General features: G+C 38.8%; 1 protein-coding gene across 2 annotated transcripts in view; it reads left to right on the top strand.

Annotated features, from left to right (window-relative positions):
- LOC124162078 (tyrosine-protein phosphatase 10D) overlaps positions 1-14069 on the top strand; it is a 283105-nt gene that overhangs the window by 237142 nt on the left and 31894 nt on the right. For both annotated transcript variants that reach the window (XM_046538438.1, XM_046538437.1), the window contains exons 2-4: positions 10702-10975; positions 11792-11898; positions 13726-13897. In XM_046538438.1, the coding sequence (XP_046394394.1) occupies positions 10702-10975; positions 11792-11898; positions 13726-13897 (553 nt within the window). The remainder of the gene's footprint in view (positions 1-10701; positions 10976-11791; positions 11899-13725; positions 13898-14069) is intronic.

Raw genomic sequence — 14069 nt, 5'->3', positions numbered from 1 at the left:
GAAGTCTTTTGAAAACCTCAAGCAGAAGACGGGACAACTTAGATGGCCGCATTATGAGGCATTATGGTCTTATAAAAACAATCGTAGAAGAACAGGTGGAAGGGAAGAAGGGCAAGGGACGATCTCGAATGAGTTACATGGGAAAGGTTATAAAGGATGTAAAATAGAACAAATATGTCGCTATGAAAAGGCTAGGGGATAGGAGAGAGGAATGGAGAGCTTCATCAAACCAATCTTAGGATTGTTGACCTAGGATGATGACCGGCTTTACACGGCAGGGGCGCAGCTAGGAATTAAGGCTGGGGGGGGGGGGTCTAGGTGCAACTATTACCGGGGTGTGTGAGGGTGTGGAATAACCACCAGGATAAGCGGTAGGTGCGAGATTAATAAATTGCGGAATTTTAAGATACACGGTTCTAAATGGTGAGTTTTACGGCTTTCTGAAGGATATTTTATTAAATCTTACACTATTCTATTAGTAATATCAATCCAATTAAGTAAAGTGGATTAAACTTAAAAATTTATCTGAGCTCTGGGGAGGGGTTTTAACCCCCAAAACCCCCTCCTCGCTGCGCCAAGGTTACACGGAACATTTAGGAATTATTCTTATCATCTCCCCTCCCGCTGTAGCCTTGCGGGTAGATCGCTTGGCCGTGATCTAAGGGTCCTGGATTAAAATCTCGGGGGAAGCCGTCCGACACCTGAAAGCAAAATCCTCGAAGTGCGATGTAACCCAGAGAAATGAACTGGCTCCATTACCTTGAATGTGTAAAATACACTTGCCCATGGCTTCGTCTGGGATGTGTTCTACCCTCAACCAACATTCGGTTTGAATCACTTGAGTGAAATTCTAAGGTTACATTAAACTAGCAGGCCACCCGACGTTGCTCGGGAAGGGTCAGATTGCAGGATTTTCAGCTAAAGTAACAAAGCAGGTATGCTGATGATAAATATGTCACAGCAAGGAATGAAAAAAACGATTTCCGTATACCACGCACGGGATCAGCATACACCCCGCTCCACAGCACCGATCTTTGAGTCAGGAATAAGTATACGATACCTACCAAAAACGTCGTGTGAACGCATACACCAGCAGGAGGTTTGCATCGTGAGGACTTATAGTTAGGGGTAGAATTCTTTGAGTTATGTTTTACCTTTGAGCGTGTTAAGAGGTGTGCCTACCCGGCAGGATGTCCAATCACAGAAGTTGTATAAAGTGACATAAGTTTCTTTGAAATAAGTTTGCGTCGCCGGAAATTGCATTGATTTTTCGATCGCGCGGCAGGGTTCTTCTCCGCGCGTCGGGAGTTGGATTAGCCGCGCCGCGGTAAGGTTATTGAAGCTGTATGGGTTTTAACGCTCAAAATTCACCGTTTTTATGTTTTGCTTCAAGACACCGATTCTCAAATGGTCTATGGTGAAGACAGTGGAGGTTTTTCATGCGATGTACTTGCACGTTTCATCGAAGTTCATTTCGTTATCTTTGGATACGATCGAAGACCATGCTTCTATTAAAAGCGTTCAAACCTCGACAAAGTGAGTTGTTTTCCTGGGACTCATACAAAAAGACCTACCAGAAAGATACCATCTGAAACCCTTATACCTTTTTCAATCACCGATCCCTGACCCTCAGGATTCTAATATCGAAAACGGTCGTTTTATGACACCCTGGAGCGGAGCCCTTGGCCGTCTTAACGGAGGTATTTCCATGGGAACTTCTAGCTTTTTTTAAATGTGCATCATACCCTCAGTTCTACTTTGACATACAGATTACCATGTCTTTACGCGTTTACCATACGTTCCTCCCCGTGTACACATTAGGGCATTGGATAACCATAGGTTCGACTTATTTATTATTTCTAAATTTTACATAGGCTCCATCCGCCATTCCATAGAAAATGCCACATCACATTATTACATGACTTGATATCTACAAAATAATATTGGAATTGGTAAAAAAATCATTCACTCGGTAAAAAATATTTGCTCCATTATTTATCGCGGAGGCTAAATTTAAGACAAGGCCCTGATGCTCTGAAATTTCTCAATGACTTCCTGACAAAACGCATTCTATGGCCATACCTTAAGAAATGGGTAGAGAGTTCTCGATATAATGAATGATTTAAGTGTCGATACAAAAGTTGGCTCGCTGACTCTATAACATTTCCAGAATTTGTTATGCATCACTTTGCCGATACTTTAACGACAGTCGGTTGAGTATTGCATTTTTGTAAAAATCTATTCCTCTCAAATTGATTGACTAAATAAAATTCCCCCTGTAGCTTCATGCTACAAAATTCATATTATATTTGCCAGGCATTCCAGGGCGGCCATGTCGCACCTAATGTGTTAGATCACGCAGAAGAAAATTCAAACTTTAAAAACTACTGCTACTACTGCTGAGCTTGCTCTCGCGGCATCTGTGAGTTTGAGAGAGAGGGGAGACACTGCAGCAGCTCACCTAATTGCAGAAATAACAACTACGACCCCTACTCGGGCTAAGAGAGTTCTTTCAAAGTGGAGGACGAGTGAAAAAGTCCACCCTGAGATGACAGTGGAAGAGGCACTGTCATTGATGATTGCCTCTGATTTGTCAAGTGTCAACATCGGTCTTTTCGTATGACAGCTCTGAGCCATGGACACGAATTGTATCCCAGTTATGATAGAATAGCGATAGCAAAAAAAGGCAGCTTATAACGAAGGAATTAAAATAACTGAGACCATGTGCGAAGTAAACCTTCAAGCACCACTGAACCACACCATATTGGGAACAATAGCCTGCTTAGCCACCACTTCCACCTCTCAAGAATTAAAATGTGTGGTGAACTACAGATTAATCACTAAGTACGGTTTTGATGGAAGTTCGGGCCACCCTCAATATAAGCAAATGTGGCAACAAGTGGATGCTTCAGATAAATTCCTAGTCATGAGTTCCCTTGTATCTCTTAGTTTGATTAAAAAGCAGCAGGTAACAAAGCGCTACAGGTAACAACTGAAGTTTCCACTTTCTCTTGGTTAATTACATTTATCTCTAAACTTTTGATAAAGAATTTAAATTGCATCGGAGGCACTTCTCACATATAGGCTCTACAATTTTAGATGACACTATCTGGGAAAATCCACTGCCGACGTCGACACATCCGCTTTAGGCGAAAAAAAGAGACAAAAGAAGTTACAAAATCAGAAAGACATTACCTATATCGAAAAGCAGGTGGATGGCCTTAATGATTTCAACTCTGGATTTTACACGATCAAGTTCTGTTTACTACTGACCATGATCAACGGAAAAGTAATGCTTACATTGCTTACCTTATTTTCCTAATTTTTTCTTAATCTTAAAACCCATATAATTTATTATCCTACAGGGAAGTATAGTCATTTCGAAATTAAGAAGAACGATAGTTTTTAGTTTGCAACACACTGAAGGACAGCTGAATCATGGGGTTCTAAATCTGCGGTGCAATAGCGTCGGGTATGAATAATTTAGGAGATGTAAAATATCGTTCACCTGATATCGATAAATATTCTGTTAGTTTGTGTACGCTGCACTGCCACATATGATTTTCTGAATGCATATTGGATATGCCGTATCGATTGGAATTTAAACAGTGGCATTTGATAATTTAAATTTTAATTTATTTTAGTTAGGAAAGGAATGCTAAGAAAATTGTCAGCTAAAATTGATAATATAAATTAAAATAACTATTTTGAAAAAGATGTTCGGGGATTTATTCAAAAACGTACTTACAGGCAAGTGGAAGTTTGAAATTTCTACGCTCCACAAGCAAATTAAAATCACTTTCACAAATTCTGCGCACTCAAGAGAACTTAACTTTCCTTCACCACAGTCAAAGTAGAACTGAGGGTATGATACACGTTTTAAAAAATCTAGAAGTTCCCGTGGAATTGTCTACCTAAACTACCCTGTCTTCATCGTATCTGCTTCAACAACTTTCTAGTGCTTACTGTAGGTGCAGAACATGAGATTGTCACGCGATCCATAATTTTCGTCCATAAAATTTACATTATTTACTTGCCATCAGTAATCTATGTTCATGATTAGTAATGTTAAGTCACTGAACACTGCATTATTAGCCATCTTCTTGAACATTATTCTCTTCATCTCAAGAGTAAAAAATTAGATTTAATGACGCTTTATTAATAAGGGTTTCAGCTGGTATCTTTCTGGTAGGTCTTTTTGTATGAGTCCCAGGAAAACAACTCACTTTGTCGAGGTTTGAACGCTTTTAATAGAAGCATGGTCTTCGATCGTATCCAAAGATAACGAAATGAACTTCGATGAAACGTGCAAGTACATCGCATGAAAAACCTCCACTGTCTTCACCATAGACCATTTGAGAATCGGTGTCTTGAAGCAAAACATAAAAACGGTGAATTTTGAGCGTTAAAACCCATACAGCTTCAATAACCTTACCGCGGCGCGGCTAATCCAACTCCCGACGCGCGGAGAAGAACCCTGCCGCGCGATCGAAAAATCAATGCAATTTCCGGCGACGCAAACTTATTTCAAAGAAAACTGCATAAAGACCTCAAGAAATCTTCAAACAATGCTCTCATATAAGTTACTCTGCGCGACCTTGCCGAAAACCTATTTGAAACTCTACCTAAATGTAAAACTTCGTCGAAAAACAGTATCCGCCATTTTGTTACTGCACGGTAAGAATTTATGGGCTGTATTCTTTAAGATTACGGAAAATTAAAGAAAAAACACCATGCTAACAGATTATGTGGTTTTTTATTCGGCAAGAATCCACCCATAACTTCACCATTCACTTACTTTGGAAGATTTTCAGAGAAAATTGAAGACGGGCGTTTTTATGGAAATTTGCTCACGTTTGAGCCTCTGTATCTCAGTAACGGGTAGGATCTATGTCAAATGAAGTACATATCAATAAATTTCAATTATTTTCTAATATACCTGCGAAGTTTCAAGTTTATAACTCGAAAAAAGCCATTTTGTAATTTTGTCCGGCTTTTTCCGATTTCCGCCCACTGTGCGCCGTATGGAAATGCACTCCTGACAGACAAAGGCACAGACGTTCTCTTTTGTATGTATTAAATGAGACCACACGTTTATATCCTGTATTTTAGATGAGAAACTTAAAAAAGGGACAAAGTATGTTGACGGGATGTTACCGATTGGCATTATCTGCAACCATAAAAAAGAGAGGCTGCGTTAATCTTCACATGAACTTTATTTCCGTTCATGATTACACAAGAAACAAAAATATAGTTATCCCAATAACCGGAATGTCGTGCCGAATTACACAATCAAGAGGTTGAACGACCCACCTCAATGCCGCTGAGAGACAGACTCCCTCCCCTTATGCCGCGCGCAAAGGGGGGACTCCATTAATATTCGTGGCGACGCGACCGGGCCGCCCTCTTGTGGGGAAAAGAAACACCAAACAAATTGATGGCATTTCGAGTTCAACAAAGTAAGATAGTAATAGTAGATGGATTGGAAGTACCACGGTGCTCTGAGTGGTGGACGGTCTGCGCCGTTACCCGAAAAGCCAAAGGTCCGTGGTTCCATTACCGGTCCAGGAGATTTTTTCCCTTGGAAATTCATATGTATAAGGTATATCACAGCCGTTCGCGGGGTATGGTTGAAATAAACCGCTTTCTAATACTGCTCATTGAAAAATATTGTCAACTTCCTTTTCTAAAATTCAAAATGCTTTTTTTTATTCAAGCGATGATGCCGTAAAAAGCGAAGCCTATTGTAAAATTGCCACGTGACCTTTTTAAGTTCGCTCTGATCTTTGTAAACAAAATGAGGACCCGGCATTTCACATGTCATCGAGAAGACTAGTGAACAACTTTGACTGCTCTTCTGTAGCTTTGCTCTCCTGGGAGTAGATTCTCGATATGGTTTCATTTGAAACGCTGAGACGTTGGTGAAAAAAGAGAGAAAGTTATGTGCTGCTGGAAGAAAAAAAGAACTCGGCGGTGCGACCAAAAACGTTAAATCCTCGTGATCCCCACTGCACGATTATGGTGCTGTTTTGTAAAGTGGATGTTTTTTTCTCGCGATGATGAAAGATCTTGTCCGAATGCCTCTCCCTTTATGTATACTTGTCTTATGTGTTGATCTATCCTGATTTGACATCGCCATAATCAGTTAGTGGTGCTCAATATACTCTTGCTCTTAAATTCATGCCCGATCCATACTGGCTTAGTCCGAATTTGGGAAAATCGTGTTGTGTCCACGTTTGCACTCGTGCTAAATAGGGTAGTTTCCTTCATCAAAGAAAACGAAAGGCATTGATTGCGATTCGTTACCCACCATTACTGTATTCATAATATACAAATTATTTCGTTTTAGAAATACCGGTTTAGACGAATGGCAATGGTCCATTTTTATCCTCATTTGAAAAGGGCCAGATTGGCGCCCATGCGATGTCACTCCACGTGACGTCACAGGGACCTAGTTTCCATACGAGAGGATAGGAGTTATACATCGTCTGAGGTTACCAATGCATGCATGAGGCGCAGAGCTCAGGGAAACATGTCTTAATAATCACTTATTAAAACTGGCTAAGGTCGGAAAGTTTTCTTCATTTGATAAGGTATTAATAATCCTTATTTAAGCCAAGCGCTACCAGCCAGCAGGGTACTCAGCTACCCGCTAGCAGCCTGCGTCGTATCAGCGCTCAACTCGCCCCAAGGTCACCTCACAGGGCGGCAGCGGGAACCAGAAATACGCCACACGGAGAGATTTCCCGGCATTCATACTTACGCGTCGCGTTTTCGCGCGTTTGAAAATTTTCACTTTTCATTTAATGGCGAAAAATAGATATCGTCATTCGAAAATCTAAAAGCGTGAAATACGTACTCCAGGAGTAATAATCTTTCGATTTAGGCAATAAAAAAATAATAGGAAACCACCCTATTACCACCGCTAGAGGGGCGGATTCATCATCAATTTTGGGGGATGACCTGGGTCCGGGGAGTATCCCTCGGAAGGCACCCAAATCCATGCTTTTTAATGCCTTACGAGTTGGGACAAAGCTTATTTAATTTTTGAACTTGTTTTTTTTTATAGCAGCGAGTGTTAATAATATAAAAGTAATGATAATAATAATAAAGAAGCTGTCTTTGTTACTAGCGAATTTAGGACTAGCTAGTCCTTTAATTTACTTATATGGCAATCACATTCTTCCGTGCCCTGGGATGGTAGTAAATTCACCCAGCCGGGATTAGAACCAGCGATCCTAGGTTAGCTGTCGAGGACGATACCCCGGCGCCACCGAGGCCGGCACTGCTACGTTTCACAAAAGATACAACTCAAACTTCTCTCAAGTTTGGAACTTGTAGCATTGCATTTGGATGTGCACTCCGTTTCATTCCTTTACAAGGATACAAAAAGTATTAAACTAATAGAAATTTTTGAAAAATAGATCAAATTTGGGGAGTGGTCATAAACCCTCGTCCCTAAATCCACCGCTGCCCATGTTCACTCCCATGAATCGATTTATGATGTTTCGTTTTCATCGTGCCATTGGTTTCGTATCATTGGTCATCATGCCATAGACTGTTTGTACAATGTAGGATTTATTAATAGTAGCGCAATTGATACTCCCACTGAGGTAGTAGCCACTGAGATTAGGGGGATGCTCAGGTTCGTGGGAAATTTAGGTTATATTTGGAATTTTGAAAAGTTCGCATAAAATTCTCCCTTAAACCTCAGATTTTTTAAAACTCGTGGTAAAAATTACTTTAAAGAATCCTGTTTTGCCAAGTATAAAAAGGTGCCATTTTTAAACTTTTTATTTCTATATAAGGCACCCACCAATGAAGGCAAATCGTATCAAATTTACTTCAGACATTCGCTTAAAAACTGTCTTGAGTCGGACTTGAATCAGTAAAAACGCTCTCAAAGCACAATGCTGTCTTCATCATAAACCGTTCCAGCACCTCGATTCTATGAATGGCATACCTATGACTCGCGTGCATCGAAACACAGTGGAGTTATGACTGCTCCGGCCACGAATATTACAAAAGAGAATCCTCAAGTCGGCCTCTAAATTTGTTGTTACCCACCGCACATTTAAATGGGTTTACAGAAGTCGCCACTCGCATTGCTAGCGAACAAATTGATCCGAGTTCCACGGTGAAATAATGTATAATTAGAGGTATTAATCGAAATTTATACGAATGATGAATTGATCTAACAAATTCATTACTTTTCAATGCTATTCCTCGCAATGGCAAACATTATATTGCAAAATATTGGATAAAAGTGGATCGCATTGCACGCATCATCGCGTCGCGAACATTATTGAAAATCGATTAAAATGTGACCGAAGCGGCAACTGAAATCAGCCTTTTATGGGATGGAATTGGGCCTCCTCTATGCAGTCCCATTGGCTCCGGCCGTCGCGTCATGGACGTTCTAGCGATTCCGTAAGCTAGCGTCATAAGCCGTATGACGGATCGCGCATTGACATTTGAAAAGCGCAACGCAGCGCGTTCCTGCCTAAATTAAGCACTGGTTCCGTGTGCAGTTGCCGACTATCCTCTTGCTAGGCCTCTTTGCCTAATATCGGTCTTATTTTCACACCTGCACGTGTCCAATTTGACCTCGCTACCTGCATCCATCTCGTTCTGCCTACTTCGACCTCTTGCGTCGTGAACACGTCAACTTTGGGTGTTTTCTTTTCCCTCGAGTAAAAGCTTTAGCTACCTGCAGTGTCGGAAGAGTGGGGAAATGGGTCAGTGAGGAATCGAGTTCGAATGTTCTCACGTGCTTTTTGCCATCTCGCTTTTCTTTTTAAGTGCAATCGACATGCGGGTCCCGCTTCGTGTCCATTTGTGCGCGGCTCCGTTAATGTTGCTGTTCCTGTTTTATCGCCGCCCGTTGATTTTTTTCCGCGCTGCGAAAAAAAATCCTCACATTGATGAACGTTACTGATAATAATACGAATGGTCAGAAATGGCAGATGAAATCACACGGGACAGAATTCTTCAATGCCGATACTTATAAGGGTTTCAGTTTATGGAGAAGAAATTATTTCTCCTTTCACAACTGCTCCTCCTTCTAACGGAATAAACTTCCAGGCTGAAGGGCAATAATTCAACACATTTTTTACAGACATTTTTGGATTACAATCCAATTATCTCTACAACGCATACACTGCCTTAACTTGCAACACTCCTATGAGTCTTTCGTGTGTCTTAACCTCCTTCTAATCATAGGTTATTAATTAGTTATGTTTAGTTTTAAATATTTATAATATGTAAAAGAATTATCTAAAAGGAAAAAACACAAAATATGTAAGCAATTTGCATTAGCAAATTCAAGAGTAAAGCAGGAAAAAATATTTTTTTTTAAATAAAAGTTACGAGATTGGTACAAAAAGTTATTTTAAATTGAAAAAAAATCGAATATTTGTTAAATTGTTTTTTTGATTATGCATTTACTTTTTTTAATTTTAAGTTTCCTTTCATAGAAAAATCACATTGCACTGAAAATTCAACCATATGCGACATTATAAATGTCTTTTGCTAACTGGCGGATTGCGGTGAGTTTGGACTCACCGGTACAGCTTTTTTTTGGAAACGCGCCTTCGGTGCGGTCATTGACTTGAGGAATCACTTGTCAACACGCACCTACAAAAATTCTGTCTTTCATTTTTAGAAGTCGTTTTTCGCCTCGAAATATTTATTAAGGCATGTCTTCTATTTGGCAAAGAATGTAGAAGTGATTTTTTTATTTTTGCTATACATTGTTAAGTTTACCTCTAAAAAATACGAAAAATAATTGGTTTTCTTGGGTCTTGCTACCCTGAGTTTAATTCTTACGTAAAAATACCCTTGAAAAAATCCATCAATTTATCTTCTTTCGCATGTTTAGCCATTGATGTGTTCTCGGGAAAACCTGATGAGAGATATCTTCTCCTATTTTGATAATTCACTCGTATATGCTCCCCCTGATTCTGCCATTTTTACAAGGGCCTTAAAAAATTACATTTTTACCCACTTCCACACAGGCAAGGGCGCATTTAAGGGGGGAACAATGGGGCCCACCCAAATTTAATCAAACATTTGTAATTTTTATTACTTTAATAGTTTTTGTGTCCTTAAATGTTTAAAAATGTTCAATCTCATCTGTTGTTAAGAGTAAATATGAAAATTAGGCCCAAAAATCCCTAAAAAAATGAGCATTTAAAAAAATGTACATGGGAGAACGCACTCCTCTTTCGCAGGGGGTTCAAGAAACCTTCGAAATTTGATGCTGACTCGCCCCATGCACACATGGGCACAACTAGGGTCATTAACACCGTTTAAACATGCGATTACTCAGATCATTGCACAGAAATTCATAGAAATGAGTGTAGATGTACAACATGGAAATTGAAGAATAACAAGAATTTCAAGTCACCGTGGAGGGCGTTATTTTATATATTTTTCTATTGTTAATTTTCCCATGGAAGGTTTAGGGGTTTGAAAGGGAGCTAACTATTAAGAGGCTGTTTGAAGTTATTACCATTAATCGAATAGGATTTTCTGCCTTCTTGATGGCATGCTAAGAACCTCCGAAGGAAATTTATCATGTGTTTATGTTTAAGCCTAAGTTTTTTTTGAAGTTGTGAGATTTTATAGGAAGGCTGTGACACTTTACATGATTTCATACTTTTCATTAATTGTACTCTGCATTTTCTTTTCTTTTTATAGGTATGTCTGTGCGCTGATCTTGTGATACAAATCCCAGGGAACATAAGCAATGGAGGTAGGGGAGGTGTCGGTGGAAGGGGTGGCAGCACATATCGCCTGGATTACACGCCTCCTCATGGATATCCACCGCCAAACACAACTTTTACTGCCAGTGATATCGGCGATGTCATCCAATTCTCCAAGGGCCTACCTGGGAAAAACTATGACTTTTGGCTGTACCACACCAACTCAACTGTAAAAAATCTCCTCACATGGACAGCATCTATCATAACAAGTTAGTTTTCTCTGGTTGTTTGTTAACTCTCACTCATTTTGTTTATATTCTTTACTGGATTTTTAATTATGATATTGGATTATAAAAACAAGCTATAAATATCAGGGCTTCACAATTTTTTCTGAATAAGTTGGAAGTTGGGTGGCTCATATGGTGTTAGTTGGAACTGCATTCATTAATCCATTAGTTGAATCCATTAATCCATTAGTTGAATCCATTAATCCATTTTTTCAATTTGAAATTCCCTAATAGCCTTTATTTTCTCTTATATTTTCTTCACCACACTGTCAGTGCAGAGTAAAGTTGTGTGCTATTACCATTTTCAAAGAAGTACATTTGACTATTCTAAAATTATTATTCCAGAACAAGTTATTTATTTATCGACTATTATTTGTTTCATTCAGAAGGATTAAGAATATTCATATAAAAAGATAACCTGTATGCAACTTGTCCTCCATGAGGTTTTAGTGCATGCAGTAAATATGAAAGTAAGTAAATATTTGAATTTTTGGTGGATCAGCTACCTCCTTCAGTGGGATGAATTGCAATTCATACTTTCAAGAAAAGTGGTAGTATCACTGAAAATTCATCACATTATGTGTTTGCTTTTTCCATTTTAATTAACTTTCTTCCTTTGCAATGTGGTAACATTTAATTAAAAATTTGGAAGTTCTTCTTTAAGGTTCACTTGAATGTTCCCTGATTCCTTTTATGGTAAATAAGTACGTCCTTTTTATGACTTAGATGTCACTATATATTTTTTTGCAGAAGTTCTATCGGTCGAGAATAATGTTTGTTAAATTTCTTTTATTTCAGCTCCTGATCCTCCGTCAAATCTCTCTGTTTTTGTTGAAAGTGGGAAAACTGCTCAAGTGACATGGAGTGCCCCTGCTCAGGGTGGTTATTCAAGTTATCGTTTGAAGGCAAGTACAATTTTAGTTTTCATTCTGATTTCTTACAAGGTTTTCTTAGAATGATTGGAAAGGGACTTTTCCTTATTGTCCCTCAATCTATAATGTCCCTCAATAAAGTAATTAAGGTAAACTACAATTTTTTTCAACAATCAATTCTTTTGTATCTCAATTGTTAAAAAAAATGGACGTCTATCACACAGTGAAATATGAAGAGCCTAATTTCTAGTTTTAAAAAAAAACTTTTTTCTTGCAAATTTTGAGGAATTAATTCATTTCAAATGGTTTGTAACACACTCTTTGGTTTAACCTGAAGACTGGCTCTGAATTTCCAGGAATTTAAATAAAAAATCGAATCTTTCGGGGAATTAGAATCAAATCTTGAATCCATAATAAAAAAATTTACAAAATTTTGAAAATTTACTGACAGTATGCTTGTATATGCTCCTCCAAAAAGAAATGCCTCGTGAGCAATTGACAGGCAACTGAGAGATGCCACTCATAGTTCCCACATTTGCACTATTTGTGGCTCTTGCATGGACTGCAAGAGAAACAATTTCAGTGAACACCAAAGAAGAAGTCCATAATGATTCAAATCCCGAAACCTGGAAAACCCAGGAAGCTCAATGTCTCCACATAAACTATAGTGACTTTGAAGTTGAATTATTTCCCAAGTAGAGTGGGATATTCCACTCCTAGGTTTCAGTTACAGAAAGATCGATGGGTAGTATTAATCAGTGGTGTAGCCACTGAGGTGAGGGGGAGGGGAGGAGAGGGGGTTTGCGGGTAACAACCCCCACCCCTTGAGCCTTTAAAAGAGATGCTAAAAACAAGCAAGATAGCAAAAAATACTTTATTTTAATAAATATTCATACAAAATTACTGTTTTTGAGTCCTAAAAATCACGTTTTCAATTTCAAAAATCCCCACACCCCCTTTTGCCCTGAGGTGTTTTCCATACACCCTGGAATGGCCCGGAAATCATAATTCACTTTTTAACTGTTACAAAGATATGGGTGTTATCTATGTTTTTCATGTTCTTGCTCAAATCTCATTGAATCCATGTTTGACTGTTTGAATATTGAGGATTTGATGGATTTTGAGGTGATGGCAGATTCAATGACACAGCACTAATTTCAATTTTGGTTTTATTGCAAATCCTCCTCTCTTGAGGATTTTTCAGAGTTCAAAATTTGATCTGCAAGCTTGTTTCATGCCAGTTTTTTTTCCAAATAAACTAAAGTTTTTTTTAGTTCTGGTTATTTTTGGCCAGTGGCAAATGAAAAGGGGGTGGCCATCCCCGTCCCCTTGTAATTTCTGGAAAAATTGGAACGGTAGTAATTTTTAAGGCGGCTCTCGAATATAAGTTTTTATTTCACCAGCATAACAACTATTGCTTAAAAATAATTGATGAATATCTAAAAGTCATGTATATTTATTTCAAATCCCAAAACCAGGAAACACCGGGGAGCTCAATGTCTCAGCATAAACAGTAGTGACTTCAAAGTTGTATTATTTCCCAATTAGAGTAAGCTATTGCACTCCTAGATTTTAGTTACAGAACAATTGATATCAATCATATAGCAATACTATAATTTTCAGCCATATATATGCATATCAGATCTCAGACGTGTGCATCATTATGAGGTGTTGCATACCACCAAGGCACTGTGTCATAATTAACTTTCACTCCCTCCCCCAAAACTATGACCTTATTTGCCCTTGTTTTTGGCATCAGAACCAGTTCTGACTTCAAGAACTGGAGGAGCAGAGTACTGACAGAATGGAGAACTGAAGGAAGAACTGATCTGACTCTTTCGTAATCATATTAATCAACAGGTTGTGCCATTATCTGAAGCTGGAGGAAAGGGAATGAGCATCCAGGTGGAAGCCAATGGATCTCCTTACACTTTGAACAATTTGACTCCTGGAGCCACGTACCAAATTCAGCTCTTTACTGTCTATGAAAGCAAGGAGAGTGTTGCTTACACATCTCGAAACTTTACCACTAGTAAGTACTTCGCTGTAATAATTTTCCCTAAAGAGGATTAAAAGTAATACCTACTGCCTGCTTTCTAAATACACCTGCACCTGCATGTGCCATGCTGCTGTGTCATTAATATATTCAAACATTTTTAAATTACTCTTATTTAGCAGGAAAGAGAAATGCTCTGATGAGGATA

This window comes from Ischnura elegans, chromosome 7, assembly GCF_921293095.1.
Source record: "Ischnura elegans chromosome 7, ioIscEleg1.1, whole genome shotgun sequence".
Taxonomy (NCBI): domain Eukaryota; kingdom Metazoa; phylum Arthropoda; class Insecta; order Odonata; family Coenagrionidae; genus Ischnura; species Ischnura elegans.
This window is presented reverse-complemented; position numbering and strand designations above follow the sequence as displayed.